The sequence below is a fragment of the Semicossyphus pulcher genome, unplaced genomic scaffold (assembly GCF_022749685.1).
Source record: "Semicossyphus pulcher isolate SPU_LCO1_2020_fin unplaced genomic scaffold, fSemPul1.0.p SCAF_24, whole genome shotgun sequence".
Classification (NCBI taxonomy): domain Eukaryota; kingdom Metazoa; phylum Chordata; class Actinopteri; order Labriformes; family Labridae; genus Semicossyphus; species Semicossyphus pulcher.
The window spans coordinates 15,311,126-15,334,855 of NW_027211698.1; the positions used below are offsets into that span (position 1 = coordinate 15,311,126).

The 23,730-nt window shown below is 46.0% G+C and overlaps 1 protein-coding gene across 1 annotated transcript in view; it reads left to right on the top strand.

Annotated features, from left to right (window-relative positions):
- The window catches only part of LOC138603468 (CLIP-associating protein 1-A-like), a 36,274-nt gene extending 12,747 nt beyond the window's left edge, over window positions 1-23,527 (top strand). The window contains exons 9-41 of the mRNA XM_069675261.1: window positions 2,566-2,706; window positions 3,222-3,298; window positions 3,416-3,508; window positions 3,601-3,746; window positions 3,957-4,092; window positions 4,478-4,548; window positions 4,667-4,726; window positions 6,062-6,139; window positions 6,227-6,394; window positions 6,758-6,804; window positions 7,048-7,242; window positions 8,241-8,336; window positions 8,607-8,801; window positions 9,510-9,614; window positions 9,981-10,037; window positions 11,037-11,134; window positions 11,279-11,302; window positions 11,760-12,007; window positions 12,312-12,375; window positions 12,621-12,623; window positions 12,766-12,929; window positions 13,328-13,550; window positions 14,721-14,867; window positions 15,196-15,302; window positions 15,792-15,914; window positions 16,720-16,867; window positions 17,481-17,700; window positions 17,782-17,835; window positions 18,290-18,492; window positions 18,592-18,720; window positions 18,811-19,017; window positions 19,097-19,213; window positions 19,762-23,527. Coding sequence (XP_069531362.1) covers window positions 2,566-2,706; window positions 3,222-3,298; window positions 3,416-3,508; window positions 3,601-3,746; window positions 3,957-4,092; window positions 4,478-4,548; window positions 4,667-4,726; window positions 6,062-6,139; window positions 6,227-6,394; window positions 6,758-6,804; window positions 7,048-7,242; window positions 8,241-8,336; window positions 8,607-8,801; window positions 9,510-9,614; window positions 9,981-10,037; window positions 11,037-11,134; window positions 11,279-11,302; window positions 11,760-12,007; window positions 12,312-12,375; window positions 12,621-12,623; window positions 12,766-12,929; window positions 13,328-13,550; window positions 14,721-14,867; window positions 15,196-15,302; window positions 15,792-15,914; window positions 16,720-16,867; window positions 17,481-17,700; window positions 17,782-17,835; window positions 18,290-18,492; window positions 18,592-18,720; window positions 18,811-19,017; window positions 19,097-19,213; window positions 19,762-19,845 — 4,028 coding nt within the window. The 3' untranslated portion in view covers window positions 19,846-23,527. The remainder of the gene's footprint in view (window positions 1-2,565; window positions 2,707-3,221; window positions 3,299-3,415; window positions 3,509-3,600; window positions 3,747-3,956; window positions 4,093-4,477; window positions 4,549-4,666; window positions 4,727-6,061; window positions 6,140-6,226; window positions 6,395-6,757; window positions 6,805-7,047; window positions 7,243-8,240; window positions 8,337-8,606; window positions 8,802-9,509; window positions 9,615-9,980; window positions 10,038-11,036; window positions 11,135-11,278; window positions 11,303-11,759; window positions 12,008-12,311; window positions 12,376-12,620; window positions 12,624-12,765; window positions 12,930-13,327; window positions 13,551-14,720; window positions 14,868-15,195; window positions 15,303-15,791; window positions 15,915-16,719; window positions 16,868-17,480; window positions 17,701-17,781; window positions 17,836-18,289; window positions 18,493-18,591; window positions 18,721-18,810; window positions 19,018-19,096; window positions 19,214-19,761) is intronic.
- The last annotated feature ends 203 nt before the right edge of the window (window positions 23,528-23,730 follow it).

A 23,730-nucleotide genomic window follows, 5' to 3' on the forward strand; every position in this document is an offset into this window, starting at 1 on the left:
TCCATCCTTCCTCCTCCTCCTCTCCTGAGTCATGATGACACTATAGCTCCCTCATCTGTGATTCCGCCCGGCAGCTCCGCCTCCACACAGAGCACGGGGGTTTGTCCGCTGACCGACTCATCCCTTCTCCTCCCATTGGTCCCCTCCTCCTCCTCCTTTCCTTCATCCCTCCTCTCCATCCCCTCCCTTCCTCTTCCTCCTTCGTGCTCCTGACGGTGTGTGTGTGTGTTTTGCTGAAGTGAACTAGAGGACGAAGACGGAGAGGAAGATCGAAGCACATGCTCCCTGACAGGGGAGGGAGGAGGCTAGCAGTTGGACTCCCCTCCTTCCTCCCCTCTTGTCTCTCCTCAGCTGGAGGAAACGATGTGAGGAGCACAGAGGACCGGAGGACCACCTGACTGTCTGTCTGTCTGTCTGTCTGTCTGTGTGTCTGCCGGCATGCTGAGGAAACTGGTCTGCAGGCGGATCTGCTCCTGTAAGCTGCTGCTCTTCGTCTGGATGCAGGGCGGGTTTGAATGCATCTTGTTGTGGGGATAAAGAGAGGAGGTTGTAATCAATGCAGGCGATAGGCGCTCAATGGCAAGAGGAGGGAGGAGGGGGTGCCCTGTGTGCCGATGGCTGTAAATCCAACAGGAATGTGTTCGTGGCGTCTTGAATGTAAACACAGCAGGATGGTTTTGTGGCCTGCTCGCAGCTGGAGTGTTGTGTGAACAATGCAGAGGACGTTAGCAGCCCGGTGTCTCTGAGCAGAGTTAAGGTCAGATAGCTGGAGGAACTCGACGCTGTCGGCCTGTGGGTTAAATCTGAGAAGAAGTTTCGGTATATGTCGCTTTTTTGTGTTTTATTTTCATCACCGGTTGTGGTTGTGTGATAAGTTTTATCTTTGGCATCTTTGGCTTTGTTGATGTGTTTCCTACCAAAACACTGTTATGTAGTTTGTCTTATAAAAATTGTTTCTGATGCATGATGAAATCTTTTATTCCTGCGTCTTCTTGCGTCATTTGCAGTCTGGTCAGGAGTTCTGTGGTGATTGAAAGCTGTTTTATATTCCATTGTTTAAACTCAAAAATGTGCTCTCTCTCTCTCCCGTCCATGTCGCTGCATGCTCACAGAACTACGTGTTCATTGACAGCTGAACTAGGGGGATGCTGAAAAATGTAAAGGGCCATTCTGGTATTTTTAAACTTGAGCCCTGTTTTTACACATTTGGCTGTTTAAATGATGAATGGATTCTAGTTTTGGAATTGCTCCTGTAGATTGTTTCTGCCAGCAGCGGAGAATCAGGCTCCTGAGTCCTGTGAGGTAAAATGTTTTTCTGAATGGAGTCTGGTGTGTGTGCAGAGAGCGATGTAACGTCTGTTTGGGTTTAAACAATCATCTTCCTCTGTAACAAAAAGGTCTATCTCTGTAGGGATCCTTTCTGTCATGTTGTCACACACTAGGTGTTAGTACCTCGTAGTCATTTAGATCCCAAAATATGTAAAATATTGCTACAGTACAGATTTACCAGAGTCCCCTTTCAGAGTGCTACCTGCTCAAATTGCAGATCATAAATGAATGTGTCTGTTTAAATTTGAGTTTGTGCATCAGATATTAGTTTTGCATGAAATAATTCATTTTGATTTAAGGATCAAAGCAGGTGTAACGTGATGCTGACACCCCTGTCAGCTCGCCTTTGATAAGATTGAATTAATTGATCTCAGCAGGGATGCAGTGAAAAACATGTGATGCAGGACAACCCAGAGGGTTTCCTCTTGGGATGAAGTGCGTGTCAGCATCCTTGCTTCTCCTCCTGCTCTGTGACGTGATGTTAAAGTGTTACACCTCAGGAAACACTCGCACACAGTCACCTTGTGTTGATATTGTGAGGTGTTGCATTGTGCTTCGGTCCTGCAAGGAGGAAAAACTGCAGCCTGACGGCACATGACTGATGTTCTGGCTGGGTGCCCTGCTGTGTGTGTGTGTGTGTGTGTGTGTGTGTGTCTGTAAGTGTGTGTGTAAACTTTGAATAATGAAAGAGGATTGATTGCTCGTTGTGCAGATTCCTGTGCAGGGGGGCTCACATGACGCTCGGGAGACATTTCCTCAGAGCTGTGCATCATTTGTTGTTGTTGTGTGTGTATTTACTGAGAAATACAGTCATTTGTCCACGAGGAGCATATGGATCAGAGCTGAGTATACCGGGTTAGAATCTTTCTGTAGTGTTTGGAGTCAAAATCAGAACTCCTGGTGCTCTCTGTGTTTCTGTTTTCGTGTCCTCAGATGTGTATTTGGTCCTCCTGCAGTCCCTCTACCGGGAACACAGGACTTATTGTCCATTTATTGTCAGTCACTGAGTGTGCGTCCTCGCGCTCCTCGCCTTCATTTGCTTGTTCTGTTGCTGATGTAGGAATGTGAGTTATGTCCTCCCAGTGTCAGCTCAGGACTCCCCCTGCCCGCTGCTCCACATTGCTGAGATGCTCCGCGGTGACATTTCCTTTGTGCTGGTTTGAGTTTACTGAAGACTTGTTGTTCAGTCATGTGACCAGAGCCCTCTGCCTGTCTTTTCTGCTTTTCCTCCTCCAGACAAGAACTTCGAGGACGATGACTCGGTGGACGGCGGCCGCTCCTCGTCCTCGTCCAAAGGAGCCTCGCTGTCAGGGAGGAAGGCGGTGAGCATGGGGTCATTTCGACGCCCCGCCTCCGCCTCCAGCGCCAAGTCCGCAGGTCAGAGCTGACACCGATATCTATAACAATCTGCACACTGTTTATTTTCTACTGTTCATCAGGCATCAGGGACTCACAGTTTCTCTTAAGATAAAGAGCAGCAGGTTTAAAGTCATCTGCCACACTACCAGCTGTGTGCAGCAGTTGGAAAGTGAAGAAGTGTAATGATAAGAATTAGTAAGAAGTAGAAATAAATCCATTATATTAAACATGACTTTCTTTTCTTCTCATTGAACTGTTGTCTGGGTTCGTCTGACTGTCATCCTGTGGCACTGGTTCCTCTCGCTCTCTGAATACAAATCAAAGCTTTGCAATAAATAAAAGATTCCTGTGAAGCAGAGGAAATGAAAACGGTGCAGATTATTCTCTGATGTCCCTCAGTATTTCCTGTGTGCATCATCACCAAATGAAATGAAGGTTTATTGGAGACTGTCAGTGTTTTCTCTCTCTTTGACTTTGGTTGTTTTTAAATGTGTAGAGGGATGTTTTTCTGCCTTTGACTCCTCACCCTGTAGGGAGGGATGGATCGAGTGCTGGAGGTGTGGATGAGGAGGACTTCATCCAGGCCTTTGAGGATGTTCCGACAGTGCAGGTACGCAGTCTTGTTTTTCCCAGATTATACTTAACATAAGTTTAGATTTACAATATTTCTCATGATTTCCTCTGCTGCCTTCTCTTCTACTCCTTCTTCATTCACCTCCTCCCTCAGCTCTACTCAAACAGGGAGTTGGAGGAGGCCATGACGAAGATCCGAGACGTGCTGTCAGACGATAAGAGGGACTGGGAGCTCAGAGTGGCAGCTGTAAGACCCCCTGACCTCTCTGTCATCACAGTTTAAGTATCGCTAAATAAAATTGTCTGATCGCCGCTTCTTCTCTTTCCTTTCTCCTCCAGCTGAAGAAGGTGCGTTCGCTGCTCCTGGCCGGTGCAGCAGAGTTCGACGGGTTGCCTCAGCAGCTGCGGCTCATGGAGGCGGCGTTCAAACTGTCCGCCAAGGACCTGCGCTCTCAGGTGGTGAGAGAGGCCTGCATCACTCTGGGGTGAGACGATCCGGAGATCACAGTTCTTGTAGGTTGTGTTGAAAAGAAAGTATTTCAGAGGATTAATCTGAGTCGAGTCTTTGGATCCAGTATAGAGAGGAGAGGAAGGTTTTTCCTGCCTCTCAGTCTCGTCACATGTTCCTCCTCCTTTTGTTGTTCTGCACATCTCAGAGTTCTTATTTCTCATCTGGTCTGCTCTCTTGTCTCCAGTCACCTGTCGTTGGTGCTCGGCAGCCGGTTCGACCACGCAGCAGAGGCCATCATGCCGATCCTCCTCAACCTGGTCCCCAACAGTGCCAAAGTCATGGCCACCTCCGGCATGGCCGCCATCCGCCTCATCCTCAGAGTACGTGGAAGCTAACAACAACGTGTATCGTTATCTGGCGTTTAAACAGAGAAGTTATCACATCGACATTCTTGCAGCCATGTGGCCTCTGTCATGGGAAATAAAAGAAGGCTCCTGTTCCGGTTTAACTGAATATTTTCATGAGGCATCACGAGACGAGTGTGAATTCTTTCCCACTAAATTACATTTCATGCCAAACAGACAAGGACTGAATAAACAACCTTTTTATTATTGAGAACAAAGAGGAAGAAAAGTGGTCTCACTCGCTCCAACACTTTTCTCTCAGGCTTGTGAAGAAACAAAACGTGGTTTGATTTTAAATAATTGTAGGTGGATTGAAATGTGATTTGACCCTGTCTCTGTTTGTTTATTATTATTTGTGCAGCGCACACACTACCCACGTCTCATCCCCATCATCACCAGCAACTGTACCTCCAAATCTGTGGCTGTCAGAAGGTGAGACAGACGGATGTTTTATTTCATTCTTATATATCTGTCTCTGGTAAAACCTGCACCAACTGTCCGTCTGTGGTCTGATCTGACTTTGTGTTATTGTTTTCGGTCTCCTGTGCAGACGCTGCTACGAGTTCTTGGACCTGATGCTGCAGGAATGGCAGACGAGCTCTCTGGAGAGGTGAGGAAACGAGCTGAACTCATCTGACACTATTGTGCTCCCTTATTCATCAACAGACTTTACATTCTTTAGATTATTATGATCAAAGTTTCACGAAGAAACCATATTACCAATTGCCATTAGCAGATATTTGGACACTTAGAATGAAGGCAGAGCGGTGAGCTCGTGAATGGCTTTAAGTACTACACGCTGCCTCGTCGGGAAATGTGACACCGGCCGAGTCAAGGGGCTATCTCAGCAGTTTCCATGGTGATGCCAGGGGGATCTCTGTCTGCCTCCTAAAGCCTCATTGTGTTTCTGCCTGGCCGCGTCCTGCCGCCGCCAGGAAGAAACCCGAGCTGACTCCCCCATACCAGGGGAGCGCTCTGGTTCTCATCGATCAGCCAATTAAAGTGTGTGTGTGAGAGGTCCTCATTCTGATCCTGTAAGCAACCAAGCAAAGACCAGACTCAGTTTTATTTAGAGAGTGAAATCAGGGATGGATGTTAAATCTACTGTGTCTGTATCATTGACTGTATGCAAGACGCCGCTATGATGTCACCCTCTTTTTGGCAGCTGCCATCTTTAGGAGCTGAAGTGACCATATTTGAACAACGAGGGCAGAGCTGGACACGAGCGACGGGTTATCAACCTTTACAATATCCGCTATCACGAGCCATAGCGTGCAAATATCTGCTCAGATTTGTTGCAGTTTTTTGATCAGATTTTATTGAATGAAAACAAGATATTTTTAAATGTTCTTTTATAACAGTAATTACTCAATGATGCAGCAGTGATGAGAATCTGCTTTGTGCTTCTCACACCTTCGACACAACCTCGCAGCACATTATCAGCTTCTTCCATCAGCTGCTCCACATCCAGCAGAAACCGAGACGTGGACATCACGAAGTATCGATTAACGGCGCTGTAAAAGCCCAGAGTGATAGTTCGGCTAATGGAGCTCAGCCTGCAGCGCAGATGGGACGTGCCTGACTCTTACAGAGTTCAAAGGTCACTAATGTAGCTAATGCTGAATTCACAAAAAGCGTGGATGGTAAAAAGTCTCTTTATCTGACTTTCAAACTTTGCCATGGGACAACTCAGCACAGTTAGAGATGTATTAACTGTACTGTTGTAATTATTAAGATGTAACTGCACATGTACGTATTAAATCTCCGACTCTGACCTCACTTTGTTGCTCATATTCCTGCTCGATGTGACGTACACGAGGATGTTCATCGGCCTCATCAGTGAATGTTCGGAGAGAAGAGGAATCATTACGTGATGATATTCATCCTTGTTACATTTTCATCGCAAACTTTGTTAAACGGCAGTTTTGTCTTCTTTGACTTACAGACATGGAACAGTTTTAATGGAGACTATAAAGAAAGGGGTCCATGATGCAGACGCCGAGGCTCGCTCTGTGGCCAGGAAGTGAGTCACAGCCGCCCAGTTTAAACCTGATCAAGTTTGTGCAGTAAGCCTTGACATTAAACCAACACCATGCCTGTAATGTCGTAGGTGCTACTGGAGTTTCCACGGCCACTTCCGTCGGGAGGCGGAGCAGCTGTTTCAGGGTCTGGAGTCGTCCTATCAGAAAGCTCTGCAGGCTCACCTGAGGAGCGGAGACAGTCTGATGTCGCTGCCCGCCTCCGACCGCTCCTCCTCGTCCTCCCAGGAGAGCCTCAAGTGAGACACTGCCTCCTCTCTGATCAATCGAGTTATCGATTAACTGGGAAACATGAGAAGGTTTTTAAGGGGCAGTTAAAGGGGTTACATTTTGAGTCACAGTATTCTGCAGCAGTGTGAGAGAGGTGGGCTGGTGATGGGTTTATTTAGTCTTAATTGATTACAACCCTGAGGACAGTTTTATTTTGATTATTTACACATCTACAAATGAGCTTTTTTATTCTACTGTTTTTGTATGTCTCACATTCTGATGACCTTTTGCAATAGTGGACGTTGCCCAAAAAGTCTGTGTGTCGTTTTCTTTTGATTCTGTGACCGAAGAGGTTTACAGATATGTAACTGTTGTACTCTTTGTCTCCACAGCCGACCTCTGTCTGTGAAAACTACCTTTGGAAGCAGCTCAGCAAGATGTAAGGACACGTCACCATGTTGGTTAACTCATTTTCAACATGCTTCATCTATCAACGCTTCAGTTTGTCAACTGACTTTTATTTATGCAGCATATTTAACACGACAGACTCAATGCTCTTAAAAAGGTTTATTCATGCCAAAAACAAAAGAGAAAAGAACACCTGAAAAACAAACAAGAGAAAGAGGCAATCTGCAGCAGTGTTTTGATTTATCTCCTCTCTGTCGCCTGTCACGTCCTCCAGCCAAACCTTCTCACACCCGGACGCCTGCTGCCGCCTCCTCTCCAGGCTCCCTCCAGCGCTCTCGCAGCGACGTGGACGTCAACGCAGCAGCCACCGCCACGGCCCGCACCAGGATGCCCGCCGTGCCCTCGGCTGTGACGTCATCGCCCTTCAGCTCTGCCTCGGCCCTTCCCCCCGGGTCCTACGCTTCACTGGGTAAGACTGACCACGTTTAAAACACTGGGCTCAGGATGTTTGATCGCCTTTATGTCACGCATTTAACAAAAGCTGAAATACATTTGCTTAACAAATAACAAACATACTCAGAATGACACGCTCCGGTCTGAATCCCCCACTGTCCTCCTCTTTGCCAAACATTTGTAAAGCTTAACCCTCTTGACCCCTGACCCTTGTTGTGTCCCCTCTGGCTCGCCCACCTGTCAGACGGCTCGTGGTCTGTTAATGCAGACGGTAAGCTGTGTGTGTGTATGTGGACGGGGGAATGATGCTCCTCCATGCCTCCTCGGTGTGTCTTACCCCCATCAGTACTGTGATGCTGGTCATCTGTGATGGAACTGTCTATGCATGGACTGTCTGCGCATGGTGTCCTGTAACTTTTCTCCTACACTTAGAATCAGTCTGTGTTTAATGTCGGGTAAAAACACGCGTGCAGCTGTGTTCACCAGATTCTGCAGAAACCAGAAGATAACGACTTCTTTTCATGACTGTAAATTCAAAAAGTTTCTTTAATCGATATACCTCAACATCAGAACATGAGCGCCTCCTGCTCATTAACTGATGCTGTAGGTGTTTCACGACGCAAGTCATCAGCCCCTTGTTCACATGTAGAAGCGTCTGTGTCACATGTGGATGTTTTCTAAAAGGAAGAAGAGAAGAAAGGGATCCAGAGGAGATACAGCGCTTGTTTTTGGTTTAAATGAACCTTTTAAGAAACAGTGAATCTTAGGATGAAGTGACTTGTGTTGTTCCTCTGTCTCTCATCCCTCACTATTCCCTGTTTCACTCCTTCTGTCACGTTTCCCTCCCTGTGATAAGTTCACTCTGCATGACAGAAGTGTCGACAGTATCGACTTTAAAACAATCTACAGTCCTGATCTTCGGTGTTTTTTAACGTCCACGTGAGTATGAACATGTTGAGTATTTCTTATTCCTCTCTCTCACTGTCAGTGTTTTTCTGTCCTCTTCCTCTCCAGGTCGAGTTCGAACCAGGAGGACGAGTTCAGGGAACGGTCCGTGTGTGACAGACAGCCGGGGAAGGAGCCGAGGGAAAGTCGTGTCACAGTCTCAGCGTGAGCAGCTTCCTCTTCTTCTTGTGTCGATAGATTGGGATGTTAGGAGAGGCACAGGCAGCTACCCCAACCAGTGATGCACATTTCCTTTGTTTCCTTCAGTCAATTGTTTTTTATCATGACACGTTTTTATATCAGCTTATTTTCTGTTAATTATTTCATTATTTTAGCAAACTAAATAAATATGTTAGCCACAAAATAGAACAAAAGGTGGCTCAAAACATCCTTATAGTGATGAACTCTATTAAAGTACCTTTGTGTGTGTTTCAGCCGGCAGCAGGTCAGGTTCCCCCGGCCGACTGCTGAGCTCCACATACGGCCGGATCCCGAGGCCGACCATGGGCACCGCCGCCGCCTCTGCAGCAGCCGGCAGCGCCCCCACCAGCCTGGCCGACAAGAGCCGACCCCGAGGCCACCGCAGCCACGGCTGCAGCCGGGAGACCAGCCCCACCCGATCAGGCACGGGTAAGGAGGGCGTTCATCCACAGGGATGGAGTAAGACATAACAGAAGATAAATCTGAATCAAACTGAGATGAACTTAAATGTATTGAAAGAGAAACATTTAACAAAATGACGAGACTTCAGAGCTTTGTCGAAGTTAAAGCAGTGCTGAAAGAAGCCGCTCAGTGTTCTGGTATAGAAACAAAGATGCCGATATTTTCATCCTGATGCACATTTTTAGGAATTGAAATCTTGTGCCTATGATTCAAACTTTATGACTGATACATATCTTCAGACGTCCACCAGGTCTCTCTTGAGGATGAGACCCTTTGTCTAAATGAGAAGATGTTAATGCTGTACGATCGGTCTGTCTGCATTTTCATATCCCTGGATCCTCTTGACTTTCAGGCTGACAGGGTTTTGTTGACAGATTGAAAACAGATGAAATCCCATTTTGAAATTGAAGCTGCACTTAGAAAGTTAAGGTACAGGAGGATTAAGAGTTGCTGTTTGAAGGGACACCCCACAAGACAAATATATTCCTCCTCCTTGTACTAATACCGTACCTGCCTCCTCCCTGAGTCTCACTCTGCCTTCTCTCCCGCCTGACTAACCTCCTCTGCAGAGCTCCAGGTGTGTCCGTGTCTGGCTGAATGTGCTACAAGCTAAACTCTCCCCCTGCGCTGCTGTCTGTCTCTCTGTCTGTCTGTCTCTCTGCAACGCTCCTCTAGCCCGGAGCCGAATCCCCCGACCGAGCATGAGTCAGGGCTGCAGCCGCGAAACCAGTCGCGAGAGCAGCCGCGACACCAGCCCCGCCAGGGGTTTCTCCCCCCTGGGTGAGTATAGTATTGAAGACCTCCAAAACCCCCTGTTTTTGTGTAACAGAAAGTAGGAGTAGAAGGGCGAAGGGGAGTAGAGAATAGGGAAGTGCAATGAATCCTTGAAAACAAGTAAATAAGAGAGCCTCTAATAAAGAGTAAAAGCTACTTCTCTGTATCGTCCCTTCTCTCTGCCCTGCACACCTGTCACTGTTTCTCCTGTCTGATTCTTTGCATGCTCTGAATTTAAATGTTCTCCTCTACTAATTATCTAATGAATATGTGCAAAGAGCTCATGCAGAGATACTTCCTACCTGAATGACGTAGTCATAATGAATGCAGGTGTTTTCTCCTGATCTCCTCTGACTTTACGTCCTCCTCCAGCAACACGTCGTCACTCCCGTTCAACCAGCGCCCTGTCCTCTGCAGAGTGCTACTCAGGTGACCACAGAGGTCTTTCAGTCAGCATCAGTCGGCCAGATAAAAAAACAACATATTGTCTCCAAATATTTCTGTGTCTGTATCAGAAATGGCTCTAGGATGTTCAAGGATTTTCATGATCCTGCTATATGTTGATCTATCTGGCTCACTGAGCTTTGCTGCCTAGCGAAGCCTCTCCCTGCATGGCCCAAAGGCCACCTCATGGCTCAGTGTCTAGTGGACGGAGTGGGAAATTATCAGCAGCCAAATACTTTAACATTTTGTGTGTGGCTGTTTTTCTAAGCTTCTAAGATATAGAGCGATGTTAAAGCAAAGTCAGGACTGTGCGTTGGTAGTTTCCCACTTTGGTTCACATAAAGCAATAAGTTTCATCCACCCACAGGGGGCGATACTGAACATCAGCCTGGGCTTCACAGATATAGGAACAGGACATTGTGCTCTGATGCTTTTAAGTGATGCAGTAAAAAGAAGGTTTTAACTTTTCTTTTGCAGCTTCACGATTATTATTTTTATGCATTTTGATTAAGTAACGCTGATCGGCTCGTCCTCTTTCTGGACTTTGATGATATGTTTTGCATTTTGTATTAAAGATTCTGTTGGCTGCTCTCTGCTTTGACTTTGCATCCTCATGACCACATGAACATTTGTTGCAGCTTTTTTGCTATTTTCATTGGGTGGGGTCAGTTACACCCCTGCATACATGTTCCCCCTGCCCACATTGACCGGAGAAATTATCCAAGTCTTCTTAAACCCTCTTGTTACACATTTTGGGGTCTAAATGACTCTGGTAAAATAAGTTTTACAATTGGATCGTGATCCTTGGGGGCAAATGAAAGTGCGTCCACTAAAAGTCCTCGTTGAGCCTGTCAGAACTTTTAGTGGACGTGTTATTATTTTTAGAGAACTGCAGCTTCACTCCTGCTCAGAGGAATTCATCCCATCTTCATCCTGGTAACTCTCGTCTGCCTACTCATGTGTATTTCACCTTTTCTCTCTCAGACCGGCTCTCCCATCAGGCCCGCATCTCGGCCTCCGTCAACGCCATGAGGATCCTGAACACCGGCACCGACGTCGAGGCCGCTGTAGCCGACGCTCTGGTAAGCACAGAAGTGGAAAGATATGTATGTTTAATTGCCTCTTTATGTACAACCTGATATCTGCTGTAGATAAAGAAAGACTTTCCTTCAGGGCGTCAGTAATTTCCTCTGTCTTCTTTTTATCCATGCTTATGTTTACTTCAGCTCTTAGGAGACTCGAGGAGTAAGGTACAAAGAAAACCCGTCCGACACAGAGTTGAACCTTCTGTCACTGCATGCAGAGCATGAGCATTAAACTTTTATATCTGAAACATGGGAGACTGAGCATGTTGGCATGATGTGACTGAAACAAGGAAACTCCGAGAGAAGACGTTGGCTGTTTCAGCTGAGCACACTGTTTCTAATCGCATACTGCTAACGTTATCCTGGGAGAATAAAGCTGTGCCTGTGCACACGTTTCACATGAGTCTGGCAGCATGTTAACCTGATGAAAGGTGATGAGTCGAGTGTTCAGCATGAAATAACCTCATCACATCCTCAGAAACGTGCATGTCTCTTCTTCTGTAGCTGCATGCGAGGTTTTCTCAGAGCAGTAGATCTAGATTTGACCTTTGAGGTCATGGCTGCTGTCAGTAGATGTCCTTCAGTCCTGTCTTACACTATAACCATCTCTTCTTCTGCTCAGCGGAGGCCAGTGAGGCGGCGTTTCGAGTCTCCAGGAATGTACTCAGACGACGACGCCAACAGCGACGCATCCAGCGCCTGCTCCGAGCGCTCGTACAGCTCACGCAACGGCGGCATGGCGCCGCACTACCTGCGTCAGACGGAGGACGTGGCTGAGGTGCTGAACCACTGCGCCAGCGCCAACTGGTCTGAGAGGAAGGAGGGACTGCTGGGACTGCAGAACCTGCTCAAGAGCCAGAGGATGCTCAGGTGGGTGTGAGGAGCCGTCAGTCCCTGTCTGAATTGTTGTATAAATACTTTGTCCTGTTTGACTTTATAACTCCACTGAGTTAGAAGCAGTACACGCTGAGAGCCACGTTTAATGTAGAAGAAGAAAATGGGCCAAAGTAAAGACCTTCAGTATCTGCATGTAAAGGTTATATTCATCAGTTTTTAGGTATGATAGGTGTAAGACGTATGTGTCACAAAGACGCTCATCAACTTGCACTTAGAAATACAAATAGTCTGTTTTGCAGACACGTTGAGTAAAGGACGCTGCTGTTTGTGTTCTCAGCCGTGTGGAGCTGAAGAGGCTTTGTGAGATCTTCACCAGGATGTTTGCCGACCCTCACAGCAAGGTGAGCTTCTGAAACACACACAGCACAGGCTGAGCCACCAGCAGCAGCATTATGCTGACACTCTGTCCAGTCACACTGTCCTGCACCTCCACCCCGCGAGGCAGCAGTTGTTTCTTCTGAAATATAATTTCTGTTGTAGCTGAGCCTGAAGTGAACTAATAAAATAACTGCAGGACAAACTAACAGGGTGTGTTTCTTTGTTGCATGCATCCTCGCTGCTCGCTGTGGACTCTAACAAACGCCAGAGAGTAAGTGTTTACTCACATTACTCACCACAATCTGTCCGCTCAGCACCGTGTGTTTACATGCCGAATCAAACATGGGGAACACTATGAAGAATACCTGCGCTCTCTCAGTCTCTTCCTCTTCATCCCTTGCTCCCTCTCTCAGGTGTTCAGCATGTTCCTGGAGACTCTGGTGGACTTCATCACGCTGCACCGGGACGACCTGCAGGACTGGCTCTTCGTCCTGCTCACTCAGCTGCTGAAGAAGATGGGGGCCGACCTGCTGGGCTCCGTCCAGGCCAAAGTCCAGAAGGCCCTGGACGTCACCAGGTCAGCAGAGGGGCTTATATCTTAGGACGTGAACATTGGTTATCGGTCATTGGCCTTTAAAGAGAACTTCTTGACTGTACGCACCTTTAGTCCTGGTTCATGGGGCTTGCTGAAGGCCTGGATGCATGAACTACAGAGAGCTCATCTTCATGTGTAAAAGATGAACAATGAAGACATGTTACAAAAAGAGCAAAATACCAATCAGAGGTTCAAAAATCTGAAGTGCAAGTAAAGTTCGAATCCCCTGCAAATCCCTTACTAATGTTCAAAGAGTTAGTTCCTTACACTCCTCAAAAAAGATTTAAATTAACTTCATTACTTTTTATTTCTGGTATTTTCAAAAGCTGAATTAGAATCAGTTTGAAGTATTTCCTGCTTTTCTCTCCGTGTCTCTGCAGAGAGTCTTTCCCGTACGAGCAGCAGTTCAACATCCTGATGCGTTTCATCGTGGATCAGACGCAGACGCCCAACCTGAAGGTGAAGGTGGCCATCCTGCGCTACATCGAGGCGCTGGCCCGCCAAATGGACCCGGCCGACTTCGTTAACTCCAGCGAGACGCGCCTCGCCGTCTCACGCATCATCACCTGGACCACCGAGCCCAAGAGCTCCGACGTCCGCAAGGTAGGAGGGCGGGAATGTGAGGCGTTAAAGCTCCACCTCCTTCTCCCCTCAGAACATCTTCCTCTTTTTAATTTCTATTTATTTATTTGTACGTTTAGTTTTTCTTTGTTTCATTTTTTGTTTTCACGTCTTGATTTATTTTTTTCCAACTGCCACTTCTCGTCCACCGCACCCCCAGACCCTTCAAAACTGGGCAGGGGAGGATTTCTCAGGCCGCGCCAGCACCGTGGCCTCTCTGCCTGGGGAGGGCAACCTGGAGGAGAGGTGCAAGCAGGTAGAATCCTCCTCGAACAGCATGACCGGAGTGTGTAACCCGCTCTAACCCAGCCTGAGAAACACTCTGGGTGGATGATCTGACAGCGAGCGAGATGTGTGAAGGCTTTTCAACACTAACTGCTCTTAAATCAAGTCTCAGAGTCATGACACGGATCTGTTTCATACACATGGTTAATCAGGAGAATGCACAGCACACGTTTCAGTGGATTAATACAGTCTGTGCATGAGTTTCTGGACACGGTGATGTTCAGACTAATGTTTTTTTACTTTGCCTTCAACTTGTGTCTGAAAAACTGGATTCTGTTAAATTATCTTGAAGAGGAACTTGTTGGAAGCAGCTGTTGCTTCACTTGCTGTTCATTGATGATTTAACGGGACATGCTGCATGCTCAGTGCAACAGATACGCTTCTTAACGTGTCATTTACTCTCACACTGACCTTCAACTTCAACTTTTCTTTTCTCGGTTTATTTACTTTTAAAGATTCAAAGAACCACATCTGCTGATGATTGTATTGTCGTGTGAAGGTTGAGTCATTCTGATTTAATTAAATGTGCCGCTCAGTGATGTTACTTACCCCAATGACACATGAAGCCCAAAACATCTCTTTGATTTAAGTCTTGAAATGTGTACAGCAGCATTTATTTGAGCATTTCAGAGCTTAAAAACCTGCTTCCTTTTACTGAGCGTCATTATTTAAGTGACAGCAAAGTTTGAATTCTGTGTAACAGCAACAAAAAGCTTCTTAAAATAGGTCTAATTAGGGATTAGGTCAAGTTAGGGATGGTTATATGTTTTGAGCCACACACAGTATTTAACCAAAAGTCCCTTTTTTGCTCTAGAAAGCACAAAAAGCAATAAATGAGTTATTCATAGAAATTGTGTGTGCGTGCAGGCGGCGCAGGTGGTGCTGATCGCCCTGTTTGAGCTGAACACGCCGGAGTTCACCATGCTGCTGGGCGCTCTGCCCAAAACCTTCCAGGACGGGACCACCAAGCTGCTGCACAACCACCTGAGGCACGCCAGCAGCGGCATCGGCATGGTAACACACACACGCAGACTCAACATACACAGGAAGGGATAGGGAGTGTGATGTGAAACTGTAGTGTTTGTTGATCTGCTGAACATACTCCACTCATGTGCTTCTCGGTCAGCTGCCTTTTTCTCCATTCTTTCTTTTTTCTCTTCATGAAACAACAACAGTCTGAAATATTCTCACTGACCTGGTCGTTCCTGGCAGTAGGAAATAATGGATATTTGCAGCCCAGCCGAGTACAGTTAGAACTTTTGTTTTGTCTTCTGGAGCCCATCTCCAGTTGTTCTTTGTGTAACACCTTCTGTACTCTAAGTGTTTTTTCTTTGTGTTGCAGGCGTCTCCCAGCAACACGGCGGGTCGGACGCCTCCGAGGCAGCCAAGCAGCCGCAGCAGCCCGCTCACCTCACCCACCAACTGCTCCCATGGGGGCCTTTCTCCCAGGTACACCACTGCCTCTGACACAAGGCACCTCAAATCCACATTCACACCACATTTTACAGACATTTACATGTTTATATTTCTGGTGCTCTCCATATCTGAACCGTGTTGGATTGTATCCAGCTTACATCCCCATCACAAGCACAAACCATTTTCTCAGCCACCAGACAAAGAGGTCAGAAATATAGTTTGAGTGTGTGAGGAACTGACGCGTGCTGATTTCAGGGTCATTCAGTAACAACACAGCAGAGATCACATACAGAAGAAGTGGGAGAGGAACTCGTTATCATACATGTTGTCTTATCTCAGGGCAGCAAACTGACACCAGACTTTACAGCTGCACTGAAGCTTCAGCAGCCAGTTCTCCACCCGCCCGTACTAACCCCGACTGAGTGCTTCTCCTTTCTTTCTCACATCTCTATCTTCTCTCTGGGCTGCTCTCCTCCTCTTCCTCCCCTCCCTCCCCCCCTCTTCCTCCCCGGCTGGTTGCAGTCGGATGTGGGGATGGAGCGCAGACGGCCTCTCCAAGTTCCCTCCTCCACCCTTCCCCTCCCCTCTTCCTCCACCCGCTGCCCACTCCTCCCTCAAGGCAGTGCGGCGGGCTTACTCCCCCAGGTAACCCCACCCCTCCTCCTCCTCATCCCTCTCCTCATCCCTCTCCTCATCCCTGTCATAGAGTTTCCATTGGCTCGATGACATGACCTAAAATCCAATTATCCCAATTAACATGTCTGTAACCGAGATACACAGCTGTAGTTTTCTTTGTCTTGTCCTGTGAAACCTGAAAACTCTTCATACTAACAGCCTCATCCGCCGTCACCTCTGCTGCACTCATTCGGGCTTTCATCTTGATTCTACTTCTTCTTTGTGCTCGACCCACCTGCGTCAGTTTGTCAACATGCGCGCTCTGCATGTGCGCTGTGCTGTGATTCATCATGGTGCACAAAAATAACCCGTCTGCAGGCTCCGCCTCTAAAGTGCTGCCTGCTTCCTGATCATGGAAACAATTATGGAGGAAATGTTTGCTCATCATTCCAGTTTAAGTGGTAGAAAATGCAGAAAAAATTAAAAACATTATGAGAAAATAATCAGGCCATAATTCAACTTGAAAAGGAAGTGAAAGAGAAACTGAAACGATAATTTGCAAGAAAAACAATTTCAAAAATATATAAATCTTTTAATTTGGACTTTTACTTTGACCAAAAATATCCTCCATACAGAAAGCGATGTGGCACAAGGGTTACGTTGTGTTTCAGACTTTTAAAAAGGTGTCACAGTATGAGTGTAAAGTCCCTTCTTAAAGTCTTAAAGAACCATCTCTTTTCATCAGAAACTGTTCTCCTCAGATATCACAGACCTTTTTCCTATCTCATGTGATTTCTGTCTGACAAACCTCTTCCTGTCCCTTCCCTCGCCGCAGCATGCTGGAGTACGACAGTGAAAACCTGAACTCAGAGGAGATCTACAGCTCGCTGCGCGGCGTCACGGAGGCCATCCAGAACTTCAGCTTCCGCAGCCAAGAGGACCTGATGGAGCCGCTGAGGCGGGAGGGGAAGAGGGACGGCATGGTGAGCAGGAAGATCACGCTTAGTTCAGAAACACACGTACTTCTGTATTCAGAGCAGGGCTGCAACTAATCTATCATTTCATTATAAATTCATCTGCAGATTCTTCAATTATTGATCAAGTTTGGTCTACAAGAAAGTCGACTCCTAATGGGACATGTTCACATGTTAAATATATTCACTTTACTGTCTCAGCAGAAAACGATCAAATGTTCACATTAAAGACGCCGGAACAAGAGAATAACACATTTAGATACCTTAATTATCTTAATTAATGAGCAGGATTGTTACTGATGAAGTCTTTCATTAATCTATTTCTTGTTCCAGCTCTAATGCAGACTCATTACTTATGAAGTAAACTGTCTTTGATCAGTAACTGTGCGGCCCCACAGAGATGTATATGAATGCTTGTTTCGTGCAGCCAAACAAACTCAAGCTTAAATCATTAACACACAAAGTTTTTCTTCAAGTGAAGGGTAATAAAAGATTCTCAAACTCACAAAGCTCTCACTCCTCTTACACAGACATTAAAGCATCCAACGTTAGCAGCTTGGCTAGCTGTCAAAATGTTTACTCTTTCACACTGTAATAATGATGCTCTGATGCCGCTCTGTAGTCCGGAGTCGGGGCGTCCTCAGACTCAGACGTGGTTGGTGGAGGACGCACCGCCCTGGACAACAAGACATCGCTGCTCAACACGCCTTCGCCGCGTTCCTTCGCCGGCCCACGTTTCCGAGACTACAACCCGTACAACTACACGGACAGCATCAGCACGCTGGACAAGGCTGCCCTGAAGGAGGCGCTGTACGAGGACGCTGTGGAGCAGCTGCGTGACGGTGCGAGCACATGAAGAAGCTTAAGAGGATCGGTGTTTACTTTGTCATTCTGTGTCTTTAAACTGAAACGTTTCTCTGCAGGAAGCCGACAAGAAAGTGTGGAAAACAAGATCATGAACCCCAAAAGCTTTCCAGGTACAGACACGCTAACGTTCTGTCTTACAGGACAACACACATCTGCTGAGGATCAGTAGGATTTAAGATGTCACAGATACTAAAGAAAAGAATCCATCACTTCATCAGTGACAGTCGGGACTAAACGGCATCGACTAAAAGATAAACAAGAAGTCATTTATGGAGCTTCTCTTGAGGAGCGCTGGAATACCATAAAGTCTGCACAGCAAATTGATGACTTCATTTCTACGTCTGTTTATGCTTCAGTTGATTTAAATCTGAGCGTCAGCCTGTTCCCACCATCACACACACTCACAGCAGCACTCAGAGCTGTTAGTCGATGATGCTTTAGTAGAATTATGACCCAAGTTACACATTTATCTCCGATCTGTTAAACAAATTAGTGGCAGAACTTGTTAAAGTCCTTGTGATGTCGTTCAAAGCTTTGTTGTTGATTATTGCCGTCCTCCTGCAGCAGGCCCCGCCGAGCAGCTGGAGCTGGTCGGAGGGCTGCTGAAGGAGCTCTCCCAGGGCCAGGCAGGAGAGCGGGGCCCCGAGGAGCGCCGCGGGACCCTGCTGGAGCTGCTGAAAGTGGCCCGAGAGGACAGCCTGGTGGTGTGGGAGGAACACTTCAAGACCATGCTCCTGCTGCTGCTCGAGACCCTGGGAGACAAAGACGTAAGGACAAGAGCCCCCTGAAAGAGTTTGAGGATGTCCTCATCGTAAAGTTCTTTTTGAACATGATGTGTACTTGAACTTTGAACTTGCTCCTCTCAGCACACGATCCGAGCGCTTTCCCTGCGGGTCCTGAAGGAGATCCTGAGGAACCAGCCGGCCCGCTTCAAGAACTACGCCGAGCTCACCATCATGAAGACGCTGGAGGCTCACAAGGACTCGCACAAGGAGGTTGGCAGGTTATCCGAATGACTTTGAGGGACGATCAAGCGTTTTTTAAGAAGTGCTGAGATTAAGAATATTTGATTTGTAATCCTGCAGGTGGTGCGTGCAGCAGAGGAGGCGGCCTCCACACTGGCGAGCTCCATCCACCCGGAGCAGTGCATCAAGGTCCTCTGCCCCATCGTGCAGACTGCAGACTACCCCATCAACCTGGCCGCCATCAAAATGCAGACAAGGGCCATCGAACGCATCGCTAAAGAGCCGCTCCATCAGCTGCTGTCGGACATCATACCTGGACTCCTGCAGGTAAGACACGCCCTGTATATGTGGTCACATGTGGTCGTGCAGCTGTGTCTGTTTCACCGAGCACGGTCCGCTGTTGCAGGGCTACGACAACACGGAGAGCAGCGTGAGGAAGGCCAGCGTCTTCTGCCTGGTGGCCATTTACTCTGTGATCGGAGAGGAGCTGAAGCCGTACCTGGCTCAGCTGACCGGCAGCAAGGTACGCTATCTTTACCATCCTTAACCATACCATACCTCCAAACCTTAAACCACCACAATATTGTTATTAGGCTGGAGGTAGGGAAAATAATCAGACGAACATTTACAAGAACCACTTAGTCTTCATCCTTAAAGTTTTCTCTCTTGAGTGGAGGAGGAAACACACGCCACACTTGGAGATCTCTCCAGCTGTCAGCTACTAGAGAGTGTTTTCAGGCCTCTGGCACCAGGGGGCAGTAAGGAGCAGAAGTGCCGCTTTGTCAGAGTCGGCCTTATTACCAAAGAGGGTTTACACATATAAGGAAGCTGTCCTCTGAACACACAGAAATTAAATATATATGAAAGAAAGGAAGCACTCTTACAGTGCTCCTGAAGTCCTCCACTAATCAAAGCCGACAGGGATCGTGACATCCAGTCTCTAAAGAGTCTGGATGGACTTAACGATGGACTCAAATGAAGCTGAGGTGAGTGTTTGAGAGAGGGAGAGGCAGTCTGGTTGTAGCCTCAGAGGTGGAGTCCTCTAACGCTCCTGCTGTTTCCCTCCTGCAGATGAAGCTGCTCAACCTCTACATCAAGAGGGCCCAGACCTCCACCAGCAACAGCAGCAGCTCCTCCGACATCTCCTCCTACTAGCTCCCACAGCACACGCTCAGCTTTCCTCCCCTCACAAAAACCACCATTTCATTCCTTCATTCCTTCAGCCGATGACTGGTCTGGTGTCAGAGTGTAGATGATCTTTGTAGGACCAGGCTGTGAGCCCAAAACCTCATCTTCCAAACCAACTCTTCCCATTTCATTCCTTCGGCTGCTCGTGAAGCTGAAGTCGTCTTCTCCTGGAAAGCTTAGCTGACATGTTTCGTGATCTTCCTCCTCCTCTTTCACACTTTCTCTAGAGTCATGAGCCTTAAAACTTTGATTTCCATCCACGTAAGATGGAAACATTGTGGTCATACGAAACATTTTTAGTCTCCTCTTCCAGCTCGCTCCTCATTTCATGATCATCTCACTCTGACTGGACCTGAGATGCTCTTTGGAGCGGACACATATTTCTGTTAGCGTCTTCTTTAACTTCAAACAGACCTGAGCTGAGTTTCAAAGGTGGAAGCAGAGGAGAGTTCTCTCCATGTAAGGGGAAACCTGTGGCTATCAGTATTTTACTCATTTTAATCACTTCTTTTAACACTTTTTGCTTTGACACATCAAACCTTATTGTATATTGAATGTAAAGAGCTTTGACAGGATGTGGATCTCACCTGTGTTTTCCCCTTCCTGAACTACTGCCTCATTGTACCTGGTGGATCTATCTTAAAGGCGCTGGAATGTTCTCCAATTTGAACATTTGATAAGTTTAGAGCTGCGCTGAGCAGCACTTTGGTGTCTAAAGACCGAAGTCAAGGGTCCATCTGAAGGGATTTAAGTGGGATTTAAACACCAGAGGAGCATTGTTTCTGCACTCCCTGATGTTCCATTAAGTTCATGGTAGTTTACATCCAGTGATCATTTGGCTGGCCAATGATTTTAAGCACTACAGCGATAAAGAAAGTATCATTATTAGGAGCCCGACTACCAGCAGCAGATATCAGTTGTGTTATTTAAAGCAGAACAAACATGCAAAACATAATTTAAAGGTTTAAAGAAAGAAGGACTTATTAGTTCTGTGCAACACGGATCAGTTAATTCACATTAAAGATCTATCATAGGTCATTTTATAAATGTAAGTTCTCATGCTGATGAGTGTATAACATGCCTCTGATCTCACGTATCTCATGTATGTTGCCTGTGCAGCGGGCTGAATAACAGTCCATACGAGTTTAAAGCGACAGGCAGCTTTATTCGGCTGCAGCTACAACATTTTACCATCACTATATATTTTACAAACTGTGATTATATTTGGAGAACTGTAAAAGTTTAGTAAACTTTGACTCATATTCTCATTGTCCTGCTAAGTTTTAGGAAGATAAGCTTTCTCTTGTACCGGGACCAAAATCATTCACAGGCTGCTGAAATGAGAAACTCTTTGATTTACATTTACTGGATTACAATTGATCCAAGTTTGTTTTTAGAATCTATTGTAGATTTGTTTTGGGGTGAATTAAATTGATCAGTGTTGCACAGGCCCAATAAGTCATTTATATATATATTTAAAAGCATACAGTGGATTTTTAATACATTTTAAAGTGCACAAAAGTAACGGAACAAAGAAATAAAGTTGAAGAGAAACAAAAGAAAACCACTGAAATGACGTGAAGCTGAATCCCAGTTTAAACTGGGAGTTTCTTGGTTTCATCGTCTGCTGTCTTACAGGTTTGTGAGTCCACAAACTGTCAAGTCAACACTACTGTGACTCTTTCCCAAATACTGAAGAATATTTATGTTCTGTTACACTTACAAAGGTCATCTAAAGGTCAAGACTGAGGTCTAGCTATCTCAAATATAGTAGCAGTGTTTTATTTAAGACAGCTTTGTTAGTGAACTAATGTTCAGTGGTTTGTTCTTCAGTTTAACGGTGTATTCTTGTTTTAAAGAGGAACTGTTTGGAGGTGAAGCTCCTCTCTAGCAGTCGTTCCTAAATTGAATGTAAGTCACTCTGAGACTTTATAAATGTGAACTATTTAAGCAAAGGGCAATACTTAAATCAGACAGAGAGACTGACAATCTGAATGATTAGAATCTACTTAAAGCTAGCAACAATGCTAATTGATGAATTGTAAAGTGGCAGCATCACAGAAACTCCTGAAATGAAAAGTATGAAGTCGATTGTTTGATCTTTGGACATTAGCAATAAACTCTGAGAAATCCAGCGTGGATTTCCAGGTCGAAGCACTGTAAGTTTCCATTGTGTTCCTCCTCTGAGACGCTCTCGCTGGTCAATGTACAGAAGTGTTTTTTAAGTATAATAAAATGTTTCTGCTGCTTATTAAATACTAACAAACGCGCCTAATAACTCCAGCATATGTACTGTATCAGAACAGACAGTTGAGGTACAGTTACCACGAAGGAGAACCAAACTGACTGAACACTGAAAGACTTCGAGTCCTCTGTCTGGTTGAACTCTGCTGGTGCTAAACTCCGCCCGTCTGGAGCACAAGGAGAGTTCAAACAAACGCTACAGGGGGATTCTACTTCACGTTAAAGGGACAGTTCGACATTTTGAGAAATACGCGGTTGTAATTTCTCACAGAGTCGGAGAATGAGTTTGATACCACTGCTGATTAGCTTAGCTTAGCATAAAGGCTGGACAAAGGGTGGGGCATAGTATGAAGCACACAGCACCAAAAGCATAAAGCCTGAGTGAGAAAAGTTTTCTGTGCATCAGAAATCACAGTCCCTGTAACTTCCAACATCACAGCACTACTTTGTGTCCAATCAAAGGAAGAATTTAAATTTGTGTCTCAGTAAGGAGAAACATATTCGCATGTTAAAACGTATAACAGAACAATAATGCAAAACTCAAGTGTACCAACATGTCCCACACCCCTTCTGTCCAGCTTCTCTGCCAGGCTAAGCAGCTGTCGCTTCATACGTACAGTCCTGATACGAGATGTGAACAGTGAGAATAATTTCCCAAACTGTTGAAATGCGTCTTTAACGGGACGTTAACCCCAGGAAGTGAAGGAAGCTGTGACTGAAGATTCCCAGGCCTTATTTTATCTCTGCTCACCCGTTACTCTGACTGTTAAATGTACTGTACCAGTGCCCGTTGTCACTTCTCTCTGCCTGCCAGAGAATTTGGCAATTTGATCAGCTTTTAACTCTGGACTGAATGTTGCCTCCAGAACCAATGAAGTCGTGGGCAGACACGTCGTCCAGTAGCTCCAGTGTTATCCTGCTGCAGTCTAAAGACTGAAAATCACTTCCCTTTACTTTTTGTACAGCGTGATTTAAAACTACGTCTGCATGCGTCCGTCTCAGCGAGCGTAGGATATTCCCGTCTGCGTTGCTGTAAAATAAAGTTTGGACAAAAAGTCAAATTGAAAATTGATTTCCTGAACGTGTGCCTTTGGGTAAAGATTCCTGGCAATACTAACCTTTACTAACACTACACTGCTTCTTAAGGTGGAACTAATGTGCGAACAAAACGTCCTGATGAGGAGAAGAAGAGCTGTAAATATGCTTCAGGGGTAACATGGACATATTTTCCATTCACACCACTTCCAGTGCATGGCTCCTGTTTTTTGTAGTGGATTAGTTTTATTTCATGCTATACAGTATTTATGTTTTATCTCCCTGTGTATGACTGTATATATTTACATGTTTGGTTCTCTTTCACCTGTGATAGACTTTGCAGAACTTGAAATAAACTATCAGACTTCTACTCTCCTGTCTTTGGCCTCTCTTTATTACAGCTATACTATTTCAATGTGTCACGTTACGTGAAATACTTGTTCTTTTACTGTGATACATGAAGTATACTTGATGATACTACAGAGCTTAGAATGAAGGACTTTTACTGTGAGAATGGAGTATTTTTATGTGCTTGTACTTGTACGTTTACTGAAGTTAAAGATCTGAGAACGC